This window comes from Elephas maximus, chromosome 7, assembly GCF_024166365.1.
Source record: "Elephas maximus indicus isolate mEleMax1 chromosome 7, mEleMax1 primary haplotype, whole genome shotgun sequence".
NCBI lineage: Eukaryota > Metazoa > Chordata > Mammalia > Proboscidea > Elephantidae > Elephas > Elephas maximus.
In genome coordinates this window covers 67,211,758-67,236,820 of record NC_064825.1, presented here as the reverse complement: position 1 = coordinate 67,236,820, position 25,063 = coordinate 67,211,758, and the positions used below count along the sequence as shown (strand labels likewise).

General features: G+C 49.7%; 1 protein-coding gene across 2 annotated transcripts in view; it reads left to right on the top strand.

Moving 5' to 3' along the window:
* DKK3 (dickkopf WNT signaling pathway inhibitor 3) overlaps positions 1 to 24,839 on the top strand; it is a 61,896-nt gene extending 37,057 nt beyond the window's left edge. Inside the window, exons 5-8 of one of the 2 annotated variants that reach the window (XM_049890403.1) lie at positions 20,102 to 20,194; positions 20,823 to 20,967; positions 22,023 to 22,179; positions 23,194 to 24,839. In XM_049890403.1, the coding sequence (XP_049746360.1) occupies positions 20,102 to 20,194; positions 20,823 to 20,967; positions 22,023 to 22,179; positions 23,194 to 23,413 (615 nt within the window). In that variant the 3' untranslated portion in view covers positions 23,414 to 24,839. The remainder of the gene's footprint in view (positions 1 to 20,101; positions 20,195 to 20,822; positions 20,968 to 22,022; positions 22,180 to 23,193) is intronic. The other variant, XM_049890402.1, reaches the window with a different exon arrangement.
* The last annotated feature ends 224 nt before the right edge of the window (positions 24,840 to 25,063 follow it).

Genomic DNA, 25,063 nt, shown 5'->3' with positions numbered 1-25,063 from the left:
TCAAACCCAGAGAGCAAATCAGGAGTTCATAACATGGCAGCCATGAGACACTTCTGTGAGCTCCGTGAGGGCGGGAGTTGGGTTCCATGTTCACCGCTGTATTCTTAGGGCTTAGGATAATGTCTAACTCAAGGTGTGTGATCAGTGAACATGCTGAATGAACTCATTTAATGAATGAAAGCTGGGTGACAAAGGACTAAACTGGGGAACACAAGCAGAAGTAAAAGCTCTTGTAGACAAGACTCAGCAGAGTTGTAAGAATATAAATGAGTCTTATTTGCTTGAAAAATGACCCTTTTCTTGCCTTCATTCATTCATTTACATTACTGAACACTCAACTGTTTGTCAGGCTGTATGCTAAGTGTTTTTACATGTTTTATTTTCTAATCCTTAAAATACCATGGAAGGAGCCCTGGTGGCACAGTGGTTAAGTACTCGGCTGTTAACCAAAAGGTTGGTGGTTTGAGCCCACCAGTGGCTCCACGTGAGAGAGATGTGGCAGTCTGCTTCTATAAAGATTGACAACCTTGGTAACCCTATGGGGCAGTTCTACTCTGTCCTGTAGGGTTGCTATGAGTCAGAATCTACTCCATGGCAGTGGGTTTGGTTTGGTTTCTTGGAAAATATCGTAGTTTTATCTTACAGATGATGGCACTGGGGTTTAGAGAACTTAAACAGTAGAACTGGAATATGAGCCCAGATACAAATTTTGACCATTTCAATAAAACAACACATTTCTGAAAGAAAAACGTCATGGAAGTTTGCCCCAGTGATTCTGGGTGGTTTTGAAAGGTTATTACCTACTTTCCACCACAAGGTGACAGCTTGTGTCGTTTATATCAAGAGTCATTGAGAAGCCCCCCCACCCCCATGTCCAAAACGAAAAACCAGAAATCACAAAAGGACAACCCTGTGGACATAAACATAGGGATCTTCCCCTCCCAGGATGGCAGAGCCCATGGGGTCACCGGGAGGGGAGATGACAGGGGTTGGTTAGGGAACAGTGGAATCTCACACCCACTTTCTTTTGCTCTGGCCATTGATCGGGTATCAGACTTGCTGACATCAAAGAGGAACATTCTAAACTGGGATATTTTAAGTGAGTGGCACGCACCCGTATATTTTAAGTGAGTGGCACGCACCCGTGTCTGAAGAGGTTGGCCACTGGCATTTTAATGTGAGGTGGAAAATACAGCCACAGGGAAAACAGCCTGCATTTTCCATATTCTCATAATTGAGGCCCTCCCAGAAGAGGAAGCAGGTACAGAAGGCACTGAGCCCCACTGCCTCCTGAGTAGCGGTCAGGATGGAAAAGCATCTCGGGCTTGAAGATGGAGGAGGGCCTGCTCTTGAGGCCAGTGAGTCCCCAGGCGTCTTAGGACGGGCAGAGGCCAGTAGTGCATCCTTCTCAGCCCAGGGGAGCACAGGGCCTAGGCTCAGCCCCATGTGTACACGTTCCCTGCCCCAGCATGCTGTGCTTTTTCTATGGCTTCCAAGGTCCTGATTTTCCCCGGGTATCTCCAGGGACCACCTTCCCCAGAGGGAACATACATTCTATGCAGAAAGGCCAAATCAAAAGCCAGTAGTCAACACTGCTTGCAGCCTCTGGCAGAGCTGCTCATCTCCTTGCAGCTTTCCTGGGATTTGGAGGATGAGAAAAAGGAAAGACAGCCAACATTCATTGAGTACTTTCTATGAGCCAGGCACTGTTTGGGACCATTTCATATAAGCTACTTAATCTTTACCAAACTCACCTAAAACTAAACAAAAAAAGGGAGTACTAATCCATTTCAAAGAGAAAGATGGTAAGCACAGAGAGGATAAGCGATTTGCCAAGGTCACACAGCTGGTAAGTGGCAGAGCTGAGATTTGGGAACAAATCTGCCGCACTCCAAAGCCTAAACTCCTTCTACTCTACAACACTATCTTGCAAAGGGTCAAATGGGAAGGTCACTTATAGTTATTGGACATCTGCTATCTGCCAGGATATGTGGGCACCCTTATCAACTTTAGTCTTACATAGCAGCGTCATTGTTCAGGTTTTATCATTCCCATTTTACAGACAAGGAAACTGAGGCCCAGCAAGGTTAAATGAGTCACCCAGGCTCATACAGCAAGAACTAAGGAAGGAAGCCCACCTTGGGAAGCTCATGGTGGAGGGAGTGGATCCTTTCTGTAGCCCTTGGGCTGCATCTCTGACTTGGAGACCTAGCTGAAGCAGCCCATGTGGTGTGGCTGGGTTCCCTGGTGCTGCTGCACACAGGTGTCTACGAGGATGAGTGCTCCAGGGTGTCTGTGGCAGGAAGCCTGGATGTGCCCAGACCACCTTCCCTGAGAGCTGAAGCTTTCCACATTCCCTGCCATCCCACAGAGGCGAAGCAAACTAAGACTCGGCCTCTTTCGAGCAAAATGAGGTCAAAAACCTCTGTTTTTCCACGGCTGAAACATATTAAGGCTTTTCCAGGCTCATTAATGTAAACGGTTCAACTTGAAAAATTTAAAAATCTCAGCAGCCTCTTTTTGAGTCCCCACTGTGGAAGAATTTTGTGGGTTATGCTGGGGGGGGGGTGGGAATAATTGCTGAGGACAGGAAAGGGGCCAGGGCTGAGGGGTTTGGAAGCTCATTAGAGGCCCAGGATAAAGGCCAGGCTGGTTCCCCTGCCCACAGCCCTGGCACTGAGCTGGGGAAGTGACTTTACAGAGGAAAACAACTTTGTTTTTGTTTTGTGTTGTTTTATATTTTCTTCATCTTTTTTTTTTTTTTTTTAAGGAAACTCAAAAAAACTGAGAGGTATTTTTGAAAGAGGATGATAGATTGGAGGCTTTAAAACAGTGGTTCTTGACCTTGAATACATATCATAGTCACCCTCTTAACCTGGATAGAATTCTTAGGGAAAAATGCATCTTTATTTTCACTAACTTTTACATTAAAGCAAGCACTCCCTTCAATCTTGAATGTAGGCAACAAACCACAGTATTCTTAGCAGTACCTTGGTTACCAATGGCAATTACAGGCATTTGTGTAGTCTCTTGCTATTGTTACAGGTATCTCAAAATAGCATTTATGCTCATGACTTCTTGAAAAACTTAGTTGTCAGACCCGCCACTAGATCGTACTATTCAGTGTGTTAAGAAGCACATAAAAGATTGTATCTCAAAATACTTTGACAGTTGTATTTCAGTGCAGTCCTTTTCCTTGGTAACCGTGTGTATTTTCCTTTTTGCCTCTAAATGCATCATTCTGAGAAGGGATCCCCAGGCCTCACCTGGCTGCAAAAGGGGTCCATGGCACAAAAAAGGCTAAGACCCTCTGTTTTAAAAAAGGCCAATGGCCAGGTGCTACACTAGGGCCTCTTAGTCATTCATGTACAGACACAGCTTGCAGGTAGAGGCTGGGTTTTGAGGGGCATCTATAGGTTGCATTCCCAGGAGTGAAATCCCCGCCATTGTAGACAGGACTTAACCCCAGCTTCCCTGAGTAATTCCAGCCTCCAGGGGCTTTGAATTCTAAGGATGGTGAAGAACCATTCGCAGGAAACTGAAGTTTTTGAGAAAATTCTGATCACCAACATCGTGGGGGAGCTTGGAAGGGCTGGAGCTGGGGTTCATCGCACATGTGAGAGTGCCCAGGTGACTCTGGGGAGTCTCTTAGGTCTGCAGTTTGACACTGATGACAAAGCCCAGGTGGGAATCCTGTAAGGCTCTGATCACCCAGCGAACCCCAGCCTTCCTCTGCGAAGGCCTGTCCCCAGCAGCTCAGTGTGAGGTTGCAGGGCATGACGTCTAGTTGGAGATTTTGAAATGTCAGGCCCCCAGAGCAGGGACAGATTAATCAGTAAACACAGCATGCACTGGCTTGCGTTGAGCAAGGTACGCATGTGCTTAATTGTATTTAGTTGCAATTTCACATGGTTTCACCACATCGTTGATGTAGTGGACAGGTGAGATTGCGCACTGCGGATTGGTGGGAAGGCACAATTGAGCTTGTGCCGTACCTTGCTTCTTGGGTAATCCAGCCCTGCCCCAGAGCCTTGTTCTTCCTGAGAGACTTCCCCTGTCCTGCTGAAGGCTTCAGCTCCAGCTCCAGCTCCAGGCTGCTGGAATGGACAAAACCAACCCAGAACCTTTTGCCATCGAGCTGATTCTGACTCATAGCAACCCCATGTGTTACAGAGTAGAACTGCTCCGTATAGGGTTTTCTTGGTGGCCCAGGTGGTGCAGCGGTTAAGGGCTTGGCTGCTATCCGAAAGGTTGGCAGTTCAAACCCACCAGCTGCTCTGTGGGAGAAAGATATGGCAGTCTGCTTCCCTAAAGATTTAGAGCCTTGGAAACCCTATGGGGCAGTTCTGCTCTGCCCTATAGGGTTGCTATGAGTTGGAATCAACTCAGTGGCAATGGGTTTGGTCTGATTTTGAGTTTAATCTTTATGGAAGCAGTCTGCCAGACATTTCTTCTGTGGTGCTGCTGGGTGGGTTCCAACCACCCACCTTTAGGAGAGGAGCACATACCATTTGTGCCAGAGAGAAGATAAGAAGGATGACCTAGTCATCGCCCCGCAGTTCTCTAGGGTTACAGGTACCTAGGGACTGAGTCTTCAAATTCGTACACTTTGAGAAACTAGATCTTGTACAGGCACTAACTCCAAAAGCTAAGAGTTTGTAGGGGCATGACACATTTATTGCTTTCTTCCCAAGGCAAAGGAAAAACAATTTTAAGGGATTGGCTTAGACTGAGTCAGCTCTCTGACTCATGAAAAGAGTAAACAAGAAACCAATTGGGTAAATATGGAGAAACTCCATCCATCCCCAGTGACCCAGGGAGTGTCCTGATTTTAACCAAAATGTAACCGAGCAGTAAGAAAACTCTCAGAACTTATTTAGCTTTTTGTAATTACCGAAAAGTTCAGGCAGGTACTTTCATCCTATCGGTGAAACCTACCCTATTCCTAACCTTCATCTGACCCGTTATCCTTGGCCTTGAATGAATGAAGGAATCAAACAATCATATGGACAAATACGTTGCTCAGCCAGGTGCCAGTACGTGATGTGAATGTGACTAAGCTTAATCTTATTAATTGCTCTGTTGGGAAGAAAGGTGATTTCATTAGGGCCTGTATTTTGTCTCTAACCAAAAGGGTCAGCAGTTCAAATCCACCAGCCGCTCCTTGGGAACCCTGTAGGAGCAGTTCTGCTCTGTCCTATTGGGTTGCAAAGAGTTGGAATCAACTCGACAGCAACAGGTTTGGTCTTTTTTCTCTTGGTTCGTATAAGAAGTTTCCTGAGGGTAGAAATACAAATCTGTGGCTACCCTCTGAGGCCCTTCCGGGGTGGGGATGGGAGACTGGGTTGGGAGGCAGGCTGCTCTTCCAGTGTCCTCCTGCTTCTTATTTTCAGAGCCAGTCCCTGGGTTCAAAGATGCTGTAACTGCTCTGGGTGGAAAAGATTAAAGTCCAGGTTTCGGGGGCTTTGGGGGTTGGGCAGGCCAGGGCACTGGGGGAATGTGCTCTGGCTCTGCCTACCTTGGCTTGGCCTGGAGCACTTATGAGCACAGGTCACCTTGGCTGCTGGTTGGACAGGATTCCACCTCAAAGAGAAAAGCAGAATTGTGAACACTCGCAGCCCTCCCAACTTAAATCGTGGCTTTCCCAGTGTGAGTCTCAGCAAGTCTTATAAAGGCCTATAGGCCCTTTGAGCCCAAATGTATTCCTCTCTCCATGCAGTGTTCCCTAAGGTGGATACTGAGGGCTGGGGGAGCACCAAGGAGAGAGACACTAGTCATGTAAGGCTTCATTGAGGAGACATGTGAACTGGACCTTAAAGACGAATAAGGGGCTGTTGGCAGATAAGGGAGGTAAGGGCATTCTAGAAGCATGGACCAAATTCTGGGTCTTGGGGTTCATGGAGGAGGAGGAGGTCTGGAAGTCAGGCTGGAAAGTAGGTCGGGAACTGACTGTAAAGGGCTTTGTATGCCGTGCAGTTTGGTGGGTGAGGAAGGTAGAGAGAAAGGCAGGTGCCGGTAGAGCGTCCTCAGGGTAAAAGTTTCATGGGGACTCAGAACCTTGGAAAATCTGCTGGAGTCCAGGGCCCCAGAGCTCTGCCAGTCCAGAGACTGGACTTTCCCAGCCCTCTTGCTAACTAAATTCAGACCTCACTAATGTGGAAACCAAAAGCCAAGCTATTAGTTTGCAAGGGTGGGGAGCATCCCTTTCAGGGACAGGAATACTGAGAGCCCCATCCAGGACTTCCCCTTGCTGGAGTCAGGTCCTGGGGGAGCCAGGTCGATTGTCTGATGGTTGCTGGATGAGTGAGGGTTTAAGCAAAGGGATGTTATTGAGGGCCGTTCCATGGGTATCTGGGTGCTGCCTCGTGCAACCAGAGCTCCCCAGTGATGGAACCTCAGCCCCCTCCCCTTGGTCCCTGGGGGACAGACTGTTTTTTCTCACTGCGGATTTTGTCACATTGTTTTATTATGCCAACAGCACAGATGCAGTCTGACATTCCCAGGGCCTGGAAGGCAGCCTGTCTCCTCCCATTATGTATTGATTGAATTAGTCTGTCGCTCATTCTTCTAGAAGGCCCTGTGCTGAAGCAGCTTTCCAAACACGTGTAATTAGGGACATGCATAATTATAATTAGGTTTGTGTTTTAGGAAAACAGCTTGGGCTGCAGTGAGGAGCCTGGTGGAGGGGGAGAGAGGCCAGAAGCTGGAAACCAGTCTCTTTGCTCCCGTAGTTGTGCAGACATTGAGATGTGACCTTGGCAGGGGGCTGGGGACCCTCTATGAGGGCAACAGAGCTCTCCCCTGCTCTTACGTTCAAGTCTGAGAGTGAGCCCCAGACCACAGGGCTGGGGCCAATGCATTCAGAGCCCCTTCCCCAACTTTCTGTCCCTAGCAAGAACTGGGCAGGAATAAAGACCTCTCAAGAGGGTAAATTTGCAAGGAATGAAGCCGGCTTTGTTCCTCTCAGGAGCTCAGCGTCTTCTCCTGGGATCCAGGTCCAGATTCAATTCCTGGGAACCTGGCAAAAACTTGGCACTCTGACCAGTACCAGAAGCTTCTCTTCCCGACTCACATGTGGGGCTGTAGGACATCCCAGCATTGGGGCCCCCTGAGCTGTGCCCAAGGACTGCAGTGCTGTGAGGTTTTCTGGCCTGGAATTTGCAGCACCTATAGGGTCTGTGGGGCCTGAACAGAAACAGCACTAGCTGAGGGGGGCCGCTCCTGAGAAGGCCTCCACCCAGCCCAGCCTCCATTTTTCCCACATAAGGGTGGACAATTGGAGCTCCTGCGGGGGCAGTGCAGGGGACACAGACAGAGGTGGGCTGCGTTCCAGAGCAGATGGGAAAATTTGGGAGAGGCTGGGGGAAGCTCCAGGGGCTCTCATTTTCACTATTTCAGTGGGAAATTGTACCCTTTGCTGTTTCAGGGGATTCTGCCCCCCATTATATCTCTGCTCTTACCTGCTAGAGATGGGCTCACCGTCAGAGGGCGGGATGGGATGGAGGGCAAGGCCACGCAAGAGGTGGGCCTGGAGCAGACATCCTGGCTCCTCATTGACAGTGTAACATGGTGTAAGAGCAGCAGGTCAGGGCGCACATCCCTACTCCACCACTCCTTAGCTCTGTGACTTTTGGCAAGTTACCTAACGTCTCTGTACCTCAGTTTCCTTATCTGTAAAGTAGGAAGGAATAATAATTGCATCTCTCTCCATGTGTTGTTGTGAGGATTACATGACTTCATGCTTAGGATGTAGGATAGCTCTGGCACATAGAACACACTTATTTCATTATTATAGTTCTTATAGTCATATAATCCAGAGGCCTTTCCTTCAAGGATAGAAGCTGCCCCTTCTCACAGACCTGCCGATGTACAGGCAGAATCTAGGTGGCAGAGGGGCAGGGGCAGCAGTCCTCAGCCTCCTCCCAAGGAACGTTGGGTAGTCCTGCTCCTGGCCACCGGCCTAAGGTCTGGAGCAGCTTCCTAGTGTCCTTGTTGGCTTATCTTCACAGATGTCTTTGAGGCCATCTCTCTTCCTATAGCTGCTTGCTCTTTTGACCTCTCCTCTTTGTCCTCCTCCTGCCTAAGGCAAGCTCCACTCCCTCTTCCAAGAAGCACACCTGTTGAATCTTCCCCTGTTGATAGTATTGCCAGATAAAAGACAGGGCCCCCAGTGAAATCTGAATTTCAAATAAACAGCAAATAGATTTTAGTATAAGTCTGTCCCCTGCAATATTTGGGACATACTATAGGGTCTGTTACCAAGGGCCCCTTCCTCAGTTGAACCTAGCTGGATTCGTGGTCCCCAATAGGACTCTTGAGGCAGCCTTGGAGTCACACAGCAAATTTATTTTGCCAGCAGCTAGCAAAAGGAGACTGTCTCACGATTTGCCTAAGAGCCAAGTATTTAAGGGAGAGGAGGAGGGGTTTTGATGTTTATTCATGAGTTTGGGGGGAAGGGTGGAGATTTCTGAGGAGCGGTTGGGTTATGCAAATGCAAGTGCACACATAGGATTTCTTCAAGATGGAAGTCTTTCTGTTCCCTTCAACGTAACTCATTATGGGATGTGATGCAGGCGCACTGGTTCCCTTTGTCATATCGCCCCCTTCGGTGGGCATGAGAAGGACAAATGGTGGTCCCTTTTACTTCTTTTGCACACACTTTGCACCTGTGGAGTGCTGCAAGAACTATATTAGCAGTTTATTTGCAACATTTCAGTTTGTTCCACCCCTCAGCCAGAACGTTTTGCCCCACAGGGCCTGTGTGTTCTGTTTGACTTTCTAGGAGGTAGGTTATGGTTGAACCAGGTTGTTTATTCCACCCTCTGTCCTGCTTGCCTTTTTCCCAGCCTATGTGCAAAGTTGGGGAGGCGGGAGGGCGGGGGGGGGGAGGTCCCACTGGCGCTGCTCCAGCCTAGTCCTGTCTCAGGTTGATATGAGTTGAAATCGACTCGATGGCAATGGATTCTTTTTTTTTTTTTTTAAAACTCAAACAGGAGCTCTGGTGGTGAAGTGGTTAAGAGCTCAGCTGCTAACCAAAAGGTCGGCAGTTCGAATCCACCAGCTGCTCCTTAGAAACCCCACCGAGGCAGTTCCACTCTGTCCTATAGGGTCGCTATTTGTTGGCATTGACTCAACAGCACTGAGTTTGGTTTTTTTGGTTTTGTACTAAAATGTTATTCGTTGTTTGTTGGAAATTTGAATTTTCCTGGACTCCCTGTAGGATTGTATATAATTAATTACATATACATAATGGAGTCCCTGGGTGGCACACATAGTTAAGCACTCAACTACCAGCCAAAAGGTTGATGGTTCAAACTCATCCATAGCTCCTCAAGAGACAGGCCTGGCAATCTGCTCCTGAAAGGCCACAGCCTTGAAAACCCTATGGAACAGTTCTACTCTGCACAAGCAATGTCACCATGAGTGGGAATCAACTCAATGGCAACTAACAACAACTATATATATATATAAAAATAAAACAAAAAATCTGCCATTTCAACATTTTTACATGTACAATTCAGTGACATTAATTACATTCATCATGTTGTACAACCATTGCCACTATCCATTTCTAAGTTTTTCTATCACCCTTAACAGAAACTCAGTGCCCCTAAGCAATGACTTCCTCTTCTCCTGCCCTCCCACCCCTGGCAACCACTAATAGGCTTTGGTCTCTATACCTATTCCAGACTTGAACGGCACGTATTTTCCAGGGATTCCATGCCTGTATGTCTGCCTTGGGAATGGTGGTGGAGGCTGAGCAGACCCAGGGACCCTGAAAAGTGTGTGGGAGAGAGGGTAGGGAGAGCTCCCTTCACTCCTTCTAACCCAGACTGGGTGACAGGCACTCAGTTGACCAGAGGCAACTTAGGAACGTGACGAAGAAATTCCCTTTAGAGGAAATTCTCAGAGGAAATGCTGCTCAGGCTAGAAGAATGTGTCGGTGTCGGAAAGTCCTGTAAGTGAGGGGTTGGCCTCTCTGTAGCTTGGCTGTGGGAGGAGATCTCTGCAAGGGGGACCAAACTTTTCTCTAAAGCACACCCGTCCATCCCGGAAGACTTACGGGCATACAGAGGGCCTCCCATGGAGGCTGTTGGAGGGGAGGCACCTGGGTCTGGGGGCTGTTATGTTGAGGGGAAAGGTACAGGAGGGGAGAGAACTCCAGGACTATTTCCTGAATGCTCTGGGCACTAAAGGGTTGGGATTGAGGAGTTCTCCCTACCTGGGTGCTGAGTCCAGCTGGGGATTTCTTCTTTCATGGCCTGTGTGACTTGGGGAAGTAAGAATTGGTAGGAGCACCCCAGGAGACCCAGGCGATATAGCCTGCCCCTCTGGAAGCAACAGTTATGCAGACTTTGGCACTTCAGGATAATAGTAGCTGGCATCAGAACCAGGGCTCCTGGCTCCTGCCTGTTTTTTTCCACAGGGCGGTCTCTGTAGCGTGGATCAGGCCAGAATTCTCGGTGAGGCTTGGGGCCCTGCCCACCCTAAGCTAGCTGAAAGTTTCCAGTGTGGCGCCCAGGAGGGGCTGGGGTCACCCTGTTGTGTGTGAGACACATGTGTGTTTTACAGGATCCTGGATTGGCTTGGTTTAAAAGGTCAAAAAAGGACTCTGAGGAATGGGGAAAGTCTGACTTGGAAATCTCATGGCATAAGGGGAGGCTGCCTGCCACTTCCCCTTGGAGCGCTATTTCTAACTTCCCCAGGCACCTTGCACCAGGGCCCCCACCTTGTAGACCCTGCCCCCACGCGGCAGGAAGAGCTGCCAGCTTCCTGCTTCCCAGAGTGCCCGAGCCCCTTCTGCCTCCCATTCTGGCCTCCCATAACCCGGATGGGCCCAGCCCTGCCCACTGCTGTCAGGGTGGTTGATCACTCTCCCCTCAAAGGCTGTTCTTCTCTGTGGGACAGTTGTTTTTTTTTTCTGTGGCCATCTTTGCTCAGGGGTCACAGAACAGCCCTGTGGCAGATTGTATCATCTGCCCTTCCTGGGAACATTCAGGGCCTGGCCCACTGCCCCACTTCCGCCCCACTTCCAGGGCGGGGAAGTGATCACCCACAGACAACCCGCCCCACCCCCACATGGCCATCCACAGACAACCCGCCCCCCCCACCCCCAAATGACCATCCACAGACAACCCAGCCCACCCAAACCTCAAGTAACCAGAGTGCAGGGGCAGGGCTGCCAGAGCCCAGAATGTCTTGATTGACCCTGGGCTTGGCCCAGGAATCCTGTTTTGGTCCCTTTAGTTCGACATCCTTCAAAGTGCATCCGTGCCTCCCTGTCTTCACTACTGGCCTACCCAGCAGGTAGATGCCGAAGGCTCAGGAACAGAAGCTACATTTGTATGGATGTCCCAAAACAGAAGAGATTTGAGGCACACGCTTGTTTGGGGCGGGTTGGAAGCAACGGGGTGCAGTGGAGAGTGTGAGTGCTTGCGGGGAGGTGGGGGGGAGGGTCTGATGGCTTTTTCTCCATCAATGTGACCTTGGGCTCAGAGCCTCAGTTTTCTTTTCTGCAAAATGACGATTGATTGATGGTTTGTCTATTCATCCTTTTATTCTTTTATGGATAGCAACTGTGTGCCAAGCCAATGGTTGACCTCACAGGATGGCTGTGAGGGTTAGAGGGCCACTGTAAAGCTTACAGTATGTGTAGTGCACACAGTAGGCATTCTGTAAGTGTTCACTCTGCCCTATCCGGTTTCAGCTGCAGTGTGCAAAGTTCTGAGGGTGAGCAAATTTTCAGGTCGTGGAAGGCTATGGACCAGGAGAGGCCCCCAGCGTGGTCTGCTTCTTTGGGCCTGACGAGAAGGTCTGGGATTACCCAGGAGGGTGGGAACCAGAGATGCCACAAGCAGAAGGGTTACAAAGAAGCGAGGTGCCCACTGGCCCCACTCACAGATATCTGGGAGAGCCTTACAGGAATTTGTTTGTTGGGTTTTCCCCTCCTACTTTTGGCTTCTGCCTCCTCAGATCCTCTCTCCTCTGATAAACTCTGATCTGGAAAATCAAAGATGGAGGTTGGCTCCTGTGCCATTTTCCACTATTTCATGAGAGTGCCTAAGCACCAGGGAAGTTTCCAGACCCAGGGTCCCTGGCAAATCTATCCCATGTTCCTCATCAGCCCCGCCTCCTGTCGGCATCTGAGCACAGACATTCAGAGAGTCCTGTCGGCCTTTTGTCAGCTTTCTAAATATAGCTCCCTCGTCAGACAACCAAGAGGCAATGCTATGAATGGCCTCAGTTCCTGTTGCCAGCTAGGCAGCTTGTCAGCCTTCTCCATCAGCAGGGGAGGGAGGAACGGGACGGATGGGAGTGGCCAGGATGTGAGAGGAGCCCATTGAGCCCATGCAGCTGGCTTCTGTCATGGGCCAGTGACATTTGGGCCCAGACGCCTGGGGTGATGGCTGTGAGTTCCTGCCTCCTCCTCTCCCTGAGGGTATGTAGGGCCAGGAGCTGCTCCAGGCCAGCTCTGCTAGGCCATGACTGAGGGAGAGGAGACTGGTTGGCGTTGCAAGAAGAACAGTGTTCTTCCCAGGAGAAGGTGGACAGAGCCTGTCTTCAGAGTCAAACCAACTGTCTTGGAGTCTCAGTTCCACAGTTGACCATCTGGGTACCTTTGGGCAGGTCCTTTGCCTTAAGTCTCAGTTTTCATGTCTGTGAAGTGGGGATAATATCTGTGTTGAGGAGATTAAAGAGAGTTTGTGCAGAGAGGCTGGCCCTAGTGGGTCCTGCCAGACCAGGGCTGTATAACAGAATGGGACAGTAGCTGTTGCCGCTTCCGGAGGGTGTGTGTCACATGTGACATCTCACTCCACGTGCTCTGCAGTGCAGGCTGAGGACCTGTCTTCTGCCTTGGGTGCATATTTAACTTAGCTTCTCTGTAGAACAGAGTCCCTCTTCTAGTCCTTAAGGTCTAAGAGGCAGGAAGCCCTATAAGGCATTATTCTTCATAAAACAAAACCCAGAACCTCTCCACACTTCGGATGCGGACGCGGCGGAGCCTGTTTCCCCTCACAGTCTTCTTACTTCATATCTCCTCTCCTCCAGAACCATCCTGGGCCCTGTCCATGCATAAAACCAAACCCATTGCCTTCGAGTTGATTCTGACTCATAGCGACCCTACAGGACAGAGTAGAACTGCCCCACAGAGTTTCCAAGGAGTACCTGGTGGGTTCGAACTGCCGACCTTTTGGTTAGCAGCAGTAGCACTTAACCACTACGCCACCAGGGTTTCCTGTCCATGCATAGGCTCCTTTAAAACACCAGCCCAAATGTGAACGTGACCCTTGAGCACAGGTAAGATACATTGGAACAATTGAAAACTGAGGAAGGACTCAGGGAAGTGAACACTGAGAACATCAGAAATGCAAAGGCTCCCGGGTGAGTCTGTGCCAGGATTTCTGCCTGGGGGTGACAACCCATGACCTCCACTCTCCCATCCACTCAGTTCTGGTTAAGGTTAGAGCACCTCACCTCTTCCTCAGGTCTCTAACACCAGCAAAGATGGGACCCTGCCCCCTACTAATAAGGAATCTGCAAAACCAAAAAAACACTGGTGTCGAGTCAGCTCCAACTCCTAGCAACCCTAAAGGTCAGAGTAGAACTGCCCCATAGGGTTTCCAAGGCTGTAATCTTTATGGAAGCACACTGCCACATCTTTCTCCTGCGAAGGGGTACCCAGGAGAAGCTCAGTACTAGCAACATTTACTGTATGCAATGCCTGGTCTTCATACAACAAGAGGTCACCCCATCCCAGGAATTTTACTCCTCTGGGTGAAGGCATACAAGCAGCTGCCCAACAATATGACACGCTGGATATAGGTAAGTCAGGGCTAGATGTTAAATCCACAGTGACAAGGATAGAGATGTGGAACTATTGGTAGAAACATCAGGCTCCCAGTTTTTAGAACTGCCTTTCTTTGACAGCAGGCCCCCTGACAGGGGTGCTTCGTGGGGGAATCAGGCATTGGATGAGTTGGAGCAGACACATAGCTATCTATTGCTATAGTCACCATTGCTATGGCCACCATTTACAGAGCATTAAGGCAACACAGTGATGCTGTGAAATAGGTCCTGTTTTTATCCCCATGTGTAAGGTCATACAGGTATTAAGAGGCAAAACCAGAATTCAGAGTTTGTGCTCTTAACCACTAGAGTCTCAAGGTTTCCAGTATCACCCAGTTCTCAAAAGGCGTTCCTAACGGCTGCTGGGGGTGGCGGTTGCACATTGACAACAGGCAAGCTGGTGGACTCTGTTAGAACAAACATAGCTGTCTGTAGATCCCTCCCTGGTCCCCGAACACACGTAATCCAGGAGGGAAATCCCTGAGCTTCCTTGATAGAAAGTCCTCTTGAATGAACCTACCAGAGCTCTTAGAGGTAGCAAATAACATGTCAGTGAAGGAAGCAAGTAGCTTAGCTTTAATGTATTTAGATTTTTCAGTAGTATTTGGCAAGGTTCCATGCCAAAATTCTTTCCATACCTAGAAGATAAATAATTGCATTACTGTGGTTTTGCGGGAAATGGCTTTGTCATGCATAGGAGCCAGTTTAGGGAAAGAAGGATATTTCTAAGAATAAATATTGTACTTTTCTCAATGGAGAATTGTGAACAGCAGTGTCTCACAGAGATGGGCTCTGGAAGCGTAGTTACTCATATTTTTTAGTTAAAAATCTGGAAAAGGAAATGCATAGTGAAAATTCCAAGGCTGCAGGGACTTTTGGGTAATAAGAAGTCCAATTAATTGAATATATATATTTTTGCTTTGGTTCCTTTCTTAGTTTCCTATTGCTGCTGTAACAAAAACACCACAAGTGGTTGACTTTAAAGAACAGGAATTTATTGTCGTAGCTTGGGCAGCTGGGAGTTCAAATTTAGAGCATTGGCAGGGCTACACTCACTCTGTCTGTGTTGGAGCTAGGGGAAGACCCTTGTCTCTTTCAGCTTCTGTAGCTCCAGGCATTCTTTGGCGTTCCTTGCCTTGTAGATGGATCCTCGCATGGTGTTTTCCTCCTGTGTGTGTGTCTCTGTGTCTGTTTTCCCTTTTTGTAAAGACACCACTCAGAAAGGATTAGGTCTAGGATCCACCCTACTCCAGTATGGCCTCATTAACATAACAAAATAAAACCCTATTTCCAATCAGGGTTACATTCACACTTACAGGGGCTAGGACATCAACATATTTTTTTGGGGGGGGTACACTTTCAATCCATTACAATTTCAATCCATAACAGGTCCCCAGTCATTGCCAGCAATCAGCATTTTGTTAGTCTGTTTGTCACAGTAACATTCAAGGGGTTTTCCTCTATTCAGTCCATATCTATCGCGTGCCTAATAATGCCAGGCACTGTGCTGGGCATAGACATATATCATGTTGTTGTTGTTGTTGTTAGGTGCCGTCAAGTAGGTTCTGACTCATAGCAACCCTGTGCACAACAGAACGAAACGCTACCCGGTCCTGCGCCATCCTTACAGTCTTTGTTACGCTTGAGCTCATTGTTGCAGCCACTGTGTCAATCCACCTCTTCGAGGGTCTTCCTCTTTTCCGCTGACCCTGTACTCTGTCAAGCCTGATGTCTTTCTCCAGGGACTGATCCCTCCTGACAACATGTCCAAAGTATGTAAGACGCAGCCTCGCGATCCTTGCTTCTGAGGAGCATTCTGGCTGCACTTCCTCTAAGACAGATTTGTTTGTTCTTCTGGCAGTCCATAGTATATTCAATATTCTTCACCAACACCACAATTCAAAGGCATCAACTCTTCTTCGTCTTCCTTATTCATTGTCCAACTTTCACATGCATATGATGTGATTGAAAATACCATGGCTTGGGTCAGGCGTACCTTAGTCTTCAGGGTGACATCTTTGCTCTTCAACGCTTTGAAAAGGTCCTTTGCAGATTTGCCCAATGCAAAATCTGACATATATCGTACATATTGTTAATCTGCTTTAAAAAAGAATCATATTGTTCTTTCACTTGCTTATTTTAGTTAATGATGTATTTTAGAAATCACTACGTAAGGAGCTACCTCATTCTTTTAATGTCCCTCTCTTGTTGGACATTTCACTTATTTCCAGATTACAAATAACGTAACCATACAGCCTTGAACATTCTTGTATTCATTTATTTGCTCACATGGACAAGTATTTCTGAGAACAGCCACCAAATGGGAAATTACTGGGTCAAGGGATATGTTCATCTCAAATTTTGATACTGATAAATTGTCTGCAAAAAAATAAAATAAATCTAGTTTAATTTTAGTTACCCCCAAAGCATGTGGCAATGCCCATTTCCTCAAACCTCTCCTAGCATCAGACATTGCGTTAAGTTTCCTATTGGTGCTATAACAAAATACTATAGATTTAGTGGCATAAAACACCACGAATTTATCTTCGGTTCTGTAGGCCAGAAGTCTGATGTCGGTCTCACTGGGCTAAAATCAAGGTATCAGCAGGGCTGCTTTCCTGTCTTGAGGCTCTAGGGGAAGAGTCTAATTTCTTGCCTTTTCCAGCTTCTAGCGGCTGCCCATGATCCTTGGCTCGTTGGCCCTTCCATCTTCAAAGCCAGCCATGGCCAGATAAGTCTTTCTCGTATTGCATCACTCTGACCTCTTTGGCCTCCCTCTTCCACATTTAAGGACCCTTGTAATGACATAGATCCCTGGGTGGTGCAAATGGTTTGTGCTCAGCTACTAACCTAAAGGTTGGTGGTTCAAACTCACCCAGCAGCGCTGCATAAGAAAAGCTTTGTGATCTGCTTCCGTAGAGATTATATACAAGAAAACCCTATGGAGCAGTTCTACACATGGGGTCTCTATGAGTCAGAACCAACTCAATGGCACTGGGTTTGGGTTTTTTGGGGTTTCTTTTGGTTGTGATTACGTGGGCCCACCTGGATAATCCAGGCTAATCCCCATCTCAAGATCCTTAATTTAATGATACTGCGAAGCCCCTTTTGCCATGTAAGGTAATATATTCCCAGGGATGTAGACATTATGGGTGGCCATCATTCTGCCTTCTGCAGATACCATCAACCTTTTTAATTTTTGACATTGTAATCTAAGTTAAAAGATGGCATCCTGCTCTTTTAATTAACATTTTCTTGATTACTGGTAAGGTCCAGCATCTTTTTCTATGTGTAGAGGCAAGAAAATGTCTGCTGCTGTGACTTGTCTGTTGATATCCTTTATTTCCTTTTCTGCTGGGTGGCCTTTCCTCCCGCTGCCCTCCATCCAATTGAATTGTAAGAGATTGTGTATTCCTCGAGGGAAGGAACCGTCTCATAGTCACCTTCATGTCCTGGTGCCTCGCATATGGCCAGTGCAGGCAAAGAGTTCAGTGACTGTTGGCCCTTCTTTCCTCCTTAATGTCATCCCTCCCCACTCCATGCTCTTGGTATTCTATATTGAAAGAAATATCTGGAAGCTTCTGCCTGTAACTGCTTGTAGAGCTGCCTGAGTAGAATCTGTGTAGGAGGGTGTGGTGGGCAGAGACAAGGAGCGTTTTGTGTTTGACTTACAGCCTCTTAGACTTTCATTCCTTTATGGGTTGTGGGGTCAAGCAGACCAAGTGTCAGGCCCCCAGCTCAGACCCTTATCCTGGACAGTCATCCAACCCTCTGAGCCTCTGTTTTCGCATCTGTGAGACAGTGATGGTGCCGTAACTGACATTTTAGGGTTGGTGTAGAAGTGACAGGAGTTAAAGTATCAATTCCTACGTTTGAGAAGAATCCTGGGTTGCCCAGCTGCTGTACCTCATGGTGTTGATCAAGGCTGTGGGCAGAGCTTCAGGAGGGAGGCAGCTGCTGAGCTGTGATGGAAAGACACAGAGAAGAGTAGTTTGGGGCCATTTTTCAGGGTGCCAGGCAATGTGATCTCCTTTGACATTTTTGAGAAATTTAAGATTTAAATGACATATAAGTTATTTGAGGATATCAGCCTTTGTCTCTTCTGAAGAGGGTCTTGGTAAGCACAGGACCTAGATATGGAGGTGTCTGGTACATGCCAAGAAGCATAGACTTCGCTGAGTTGTCCTCTTCCCTGCCATCCTTCAGATGGGACTGTGGGAAGACTGATGTTCAGTGAGACTGATGGTGCCAGGAGCTTCCTGGGTGGTGAGCTTTGCCTGGTAAGCAGGCCTGAGGTCTCATGGCCCACACTCTGACAGATGCCAGGCTGAGGGTTGGTGTCAGGGCTGGGTACGCACCAGGGTTGTGCAGAGGCCGAGGCTGCAGTCACTCTGAACCAAACAACATCCTCTCTGGCCCTGTAGTGTTGGCCAGGGGACACCCAAACCTGGACCAGTGACACCAGCCACTTCCCAATGATAGCCTCGAGTTCCCCAGGGCTCCTGGCCAGGGCCTCTCTGCTGATCCCCATGCCTACACGCATGCTATGGAACCCGGTCTTTCCAGTCCATACCCATCGCCATGGCTGCCTCAGCTCACAGAGCAGAAGGGGTTCAGCCCTGGCCAGTTAGATGCAGCCCTGCCCACCCAGACCTTTCTGGGTCAAGCCCTACAGACACTTGCAGGATGGAGTGTGCCGCCTCCTTCTCCCAGGACCCTGCCTCAGAAGAGGCTTCTCACCCGCCTGGCTCTGACTGCCACATCTGGAGCCTGGAGCTTACTCTGCTCAAGGGCTGGTGGTGGGAAGAGTCTATTCTACCATGAACTAGCCCCAGTACCTAGGGGAATCACATGGCCTCTCTGAACCTGCTTCCAGGTTGGCCATAAAACCAAAACCAAACCCAGTGCCATCAAGTCGATTCTGACTCATAGCAACCCTATAGGACAGAGTAGAGCTGCCCCATAGAGTTTCCAAGGAGCACCTGGCAGATTTGAACTGCCAACCCTTTGGTTAGCGATCGTAGCACTTAACCACTACGCCACCAGGGTTTCCACAGATTGGCCATATGGGGAAGGGAATCCCTATATCTAGGACCCTGAGTGGCATAAATGGTTTACGCTCATCTACTAACCTAAAGGTTAGCAGTTGAAACCTACCCAGCAGCACTGAGGAAGAAAGCCCTGGCAGTTTGCTTTTGTAAAGATTACAGCCAAGAAAACCCTATAAGGCAGTTCTACTCTGTAACATGTGGGGTCACCATGAGTCGGAATTGGCTTGACGGCAGTGAGTTTGGGGTTTTTTTGGTTTTTAATCCCTACCTGCTGCCTGCTGGGAGGAGTCGCTGAGATCACAAGTGCCAGCACCACATAGGGGTTCAGTTAATAATTATTCTTGTCATCCTTCCTCCTCCTCTCCTGCCCTTGTTTCTCTGCGTTAGAGCTGCTGGTCCCTAGGCCTGCTAGCGTGAGGCAGGGCTGCCTCTAGCTCTGCTCTCCTCCCTGGCCTCGGGGATGATCAGATTCCCTCCATCCCCCCTCTCTTTCGCTAGCCAGCCGGGCACAGCTGGCAGCCATAAGGAGAGGGTACTTGGGCGGGGGTGGACTGAATCCCAGCCCCCACACCCCCTCATTTTGAAGCTGGCAGCTGCCTTTGTTTTGTGGCCCAGGTGCTAGACCAGGCCCCAAGGACGGCTGCCCGTGATGGGCTGCAGTCACCAGGGTGGGATGCTGGACGGTGCAGTCTCTGCAGACTCTAACTTCCCCTCACAATCAGCTGGTGCCCGTTGGGCCTGGGCTCCAGGCCTTCCTGTGCAGTCGTGCTGGCCTGCAGCTCATTAGTGCTTTTTATTAAATCCATCTGCTCTGTGTTGAAGACTGGCTCTGGAGTCTGTGTGCTCCTGCCCTGGGTGTGTGTGTGGGGGCGGGGGGTGATCCTGCACACAGACACAATTGTGTGAATTGGGGATGAGTTTGAGAGTGAAGAAGCCAGGCCTGGCTCTGGGTGGGAGTGAGATGTGTTAACAGCGAGCTGGCCTTTGAGACTGGTACCTGTACAGGGCTCAGCAGTGAGGGAAGTCTCAAGACCTTCCCTGAGCCTCCTGAGCCTGTGGGGGGATAAAGTGGGGCTCTGCCCTGCCAGGGCACGTGGTTTGCTGATTTGTATTCCATGGGCCACCCACAGACCTTAGGGTCTACCCCTTGGGATGGAAGCCAGTGGGATGCACTGGCCAAGCTGCCCTCCTCTCTTCCCCAGGAGTGCATCATCGATGAGGACTGTGGGCTGGGCAGGTACTGCCAGTTTGCCAGCTTTGAGTACAGCTGCCAGCCTTGCCGAGACCAGCAAACAGTGAGTGTGGCCAGAGGCCTCTGGGGCTGCAGCACCCAGAAAAGGTCTGGGTCCTCTGCCAGGCTTCTTGGAAGCCTCCTTAGGGTCCCAACAGGTCCACACTTGGAAGGGCCTCTCAGTGATGGGAGGGGCTTTGTCAGAAGAGGCCCCCAGTGGGACTGACTTCTGGAGTGCTGAGGAGATCATCCCAGAGTCTGGGGCCGCAGGGAGCCGTCTGCAGGCCTGCCACACCCCGCCCCACCCCACGATTGCTGGTGGCGATGGCTGCCCCAGCAGTGTGGAGAGGGGAATGGAAGAGAGCAGGAGGCCCTGCAGTGTCCCTTCCTCTCAGGACGACCCTCCTAGGAGACCCAGCCAGAGTCACCTGGGCAGCCATGGTAGGGAAAGGGCGGCCCCTCTCCAGATCCTGCCTCCTCCAGCCTATCCAGTCCACCCAGTACCTGCAGCTTTTCTAAAGGGATTCTTGAGTCTTTTGGCCAAGCTCCCCACCACCCCCTTGCCTTCTACTACCAGCTCCCCAACAGCCAGGCTACTTCATCTAGGATCTCAGTTTCCTCCTCTACATGGGGACAGTGTGGGCTTCACCCCTGACGAGTAGGGCTGCCCTGCTTTTTCTATCTCCACGCAGCTCTGTACCCGGGACAGTGAGTGCTGTGGAGACCAGCTGTGTGTCTGGGGTCACTGCTCCAAAATGGCCACCAGAGGCGGCAACGGGACCATCTGTGACAACCAGAGGGACTGCCAGCCTGGGCTGTGCTGTGCCTTCCAGAGAGGTGGGTGGACTCCCCTCGGGTCCAAGGGATGCCCTGTCCCCTGCTCCACCACGTGCCTGGGGCCACAGAGACACCACCCACATCTTTGCAGGGCCCTGCATCCTAGGCAGACTCCCAGAGGCTCTCGAAGAATGTGCCCCAGCCCCAGGAGCTCTGCCTGGGTGCCAGCTGCCTCTCCCAGGGTGGGGGGGTGGGGAGACCGTCTCGTTTTTGCCTTGTTAATGCCCTAACCCTTTGCCATTGAGTCGATACTGACTCAACGACCTATGATGTTGATGCCCAGAATAGTTGAATTCCTGGAGGATGCATAGGCCCAGGGCAGGAGGCGCACCCCTAGGTGGGTGGGTGGTGGGATGCCCTTGAGATTAGAGCAGCCCCTCCCCCACCCCACCCCACCTCATCCCCCAGACTCTGAGGACCGCACCTAGTTCCGTCCTTTTGCTTGTGACTCACTCCCCTCCACTCCCACCTTCCATTCTCACAGCCCTTCCCTGGTGAGGTCTGGTCAGGTGCTCACCCCCTCACCTGTGTTTCAGAGTACTTTTCCTTAGCTGCCTCCCCAGCCCTGCTAATCCACCAGTCTGTGGGCTCAGTAGTTTTCCTACAGGACCACTTTCTAGTGATCGCTCCTCTGCAGGGGCTCCTGCTGCCTCCCACTTCAGTCAGTCCGGCTCACCTGTCCTCCTTTACTCTCCCACTTCTTCTCTGCTCCTTCCGACTTTTCCCACTGAACCAGACCCCCAGGCCTTTGTGGGGGCAGTCCCCACGCCTTCAATGCCTGCACCACTCTTTACTTTCCTCAGACTTCTTTGGCCCTCTAAACCCCACACAAGCTTACCTCTTCCAGGCAGTCCTCCCTAACTGCTCTGGCCTCCCAGATTGTACCTGCCTGAGCTCATGCTGCCATTCCTGTTTCCTCATGTCCAACGCCTGGGATCCTAACCTACAGTTTGGGGTTGAGGGAGGGAGGTGGGGCTGCACCCCATTTTTTCCACTTCCTGTCCTTGGTGCCTGCCTGGTGCTGGGCACATGGAGGTGATTCTTGCTGGTTCCAGGCCTCTTGTTTCCTGTGTGCACACCCCTGCCCATGGAGGGTGAGCTCTGCCATGACCCCGGCAGCCGGCTTCTGGACCTCATCACCTGGGAGCTGGAGCCTGATGGGGCATTGGACCGATGCCCATGTGCTAGTGGCCTCCTCTGCCAGCCCCACAGGTGAGGGGTGCTGAGAGTGGATGAGGTGTCATCCGGGGGCGTGGGGGCTGAGGAGGTGAGGAAGGATTTGCCTGGAAAGTGTGTGAATTCAGTGTAGGACAGGTTTAATTTGAGGTGTCCCTGGGTCACCCAGATGAAGAGGTCCAGTCAGCAGTCAGGCATGTAGGTCTGCAGCTGAGAAGAAGGTCTGGGCAGGAAGTACAGATCTGACACTCATCTAGATGGCAGCTAAAGCCTGAAGGCGGACAAGTAGATGGCCCAAGGAAAAGGTATAAAGGGAGAAGAGCCGAGGGCTAAGGATGGAGTCCAGGCCCATCAACTTTGAAGGACAAGCCGAGGAAGGAGCTGGTAAAGGCGACTTAAGAAGGCGAAGTCAGAGAAGCAGGAGGAAAACCAGGAGAGGGGATACAAAGGTGGAGGGGGTCACTAACAGTCTCAAAGGCTGCCGAGAGACTGCAGCGTCAGGGCTGAGAACGTCCCGTTTCCCAGAACACGTCTTTACTGGGCCTCCCTGAAAGTGGAATCCAGAATGTCTGGGCAGACGGACAGAACTTCTCCCCCCAGCCCCTGCAGAGGCCTGGGGCTCCCAACATGGGCAGCTGATGTGGCAGTTAGGCTGTGCCCTGCTGTCAGGGGCTGCCTCCTGACCAGAGGCCCAGGTGGGCAGGGGGCTTAAAGGGGAATGGTGTTACTGTAAATTCTTAGACCTCAGGGTCCACAGGGCCTGCCGTTGGAGTGCCAAGCCCAAAAGAGTCTGTTGCAGGAAGCCAGGCCTACAGCTACAGGTGCGGGTAGGGAGGCAGGGAGCTGCCCCTGAGATCTTTTTTTAAGGTGGGGTGTTGACAGGAAGTTAAGACTCTGTTAAAGAGATGTTAGAGGAGGCGGTGTGAAAGCAACCCCATGACAGTGACCATTTTGATGCCTCATGCCCAGGCTCCTCCAAGTTTAGAGCCCGGCTTTGTCCCCATGGGAAGACATGGCCCTCAAGTGAACCACAGCTCTCTCTCTCCCCAGCCACAGCCTAGTGTACGTGTGTAAGCCAGCCTTTGTTGGGAGCCATGGTGAAGATGGAGAGAGCCTGCTGCCCAGTGAGGCCCTGGATGAGTACGAAGATGACGGCTTCTTTGAGGAAGTGCGCAAGGAGCTGGAGAGTCTAGAGAGGAGCCTCTCTGAGGAAATGGCGCCCAAGGGGCCTGATGGAGCCTCTGAGCTGCTGGATGGAGAAGAGATTTAGACCCAGACCTGTTCTGCGGGTAGATGTGCAATAGAAATAGCTAATTTATTTCCCCAGGTGTGTGTCCTCTAGGTGTGGACTGACCAGGCTTCTTCCCATTTCCTCTTCCCAGTATATTTTCCTTCTGGCTTGAAACATCTGCCTTGACAAAATGAGGTGCTGTGCCTTTGTCCAGCCCCCTCCCCCACAACTGTACACCACCATCACCATTCTGATGCTTGGGGAAGGACAGGGGTGTGAGAGGATGAGGGTTCTAGGGTGAGGGCCAAACTGGGCTCCTAGACTTGGTCTAGATCATTGGCCACTTTGCCTGCAGTGGTTGGCAGGTGGCACATTTTCTTCCCTATCACTCTGAAAATTGTTTGAGGGAAGAGGATGATGAAGGATGTGGAGTCTCCCCACAATGGGTTTTGGGGAAATGTTGACTCTTGTACACGTGGAGAAGAGTGCCTGCTTTGCAAACATAAACCTGGCAAAAATGCAACAAATGAAGTTTTCATGTAGCTCTTTCTGTGGGCATCGCCAAGCTGTGCCCTTGGCTGTTGCAGATGAAGTGTTCTGCTCACTCTGTGTTCCGTGCATTCATTCACTCAGCTGTTTCACTCTGCTTCTACCTCGTGGCACTCCGTGTTTTCACATCAGTGGCCAGTTGACACTCTCATCACAGTCTGGGAGGGAGGCATTGTTCTCCCCATTGGTCAGGAACCTCAGAGGCTCAGAGACGTTGTTTCTAGCCGGCATTACATAGCTAGTGAAGACCAGGACAGTATTTCATTCGGGTGAGATTCCAAATCCAGTGCTCTCTCCCATACTCCACACTGCCTCTGTGCCACCAAAACTTCCCCCAAAAGGAAGGAGGAGGGTATTTTTCTTTTTTTGAGGCACATCTAGGATGAAGGTCAAACTATCCCTATAAGATTAAACTTCTACTGTTAGAAATAGCAGTGTTCACACCAGTGTGGAGATGGCCATCATTCTAGTGAACACATGGTATTGACATTGTCCCCTGTGGCAGTTACATTAGTAACTCTGAAAATACATGATTGGAGCATACTGCATAAATTAACTTGCCAGGAATAGTACCTGGGCAATTCTAGGACCAGGATTTTGAATGAAATTTGCAAAATCACTTAGCAGCAACTGAAGACGATTAGGAACCACATGGAGAAAATCAAACCAAGCAAGGCTCTGTGAAATATGGTTGTAATATCCAAGCCGAGAACACTATACTGTATGCTGTTCCACAAATGATATTTTCAGGTGCCATGGACTGTTTCCATCATGTATTCATCCAGAGTCATTAAATTTTGAAGTGGCACACAGTTGTATAAGCATGCTTTCTTTGAGTTTTAACTTACGTATAAACACGTTGCATTTAGAAATCAAGCATAAACGAATTCAACAATTCTTCTGTAGTTCTTGGACTTCTTTCTCCCTTTTGATTTTAATAAACATAAAACCTTTTCAACCAGGAAAAATAGAATAACCTGCCTTGTCAAAAAAATAAAATCTCTTCCAAATAAGTAAATTTCTGAGACAAGTGAAGCACACCTCTTTCAGTATGAAAAATATTTTAAAAATATTAACCTCTTTGGATGGGAATTAATCGCAAAAGTGCAAATGCTTCATTGATTTTTTGAGAGTAAATGG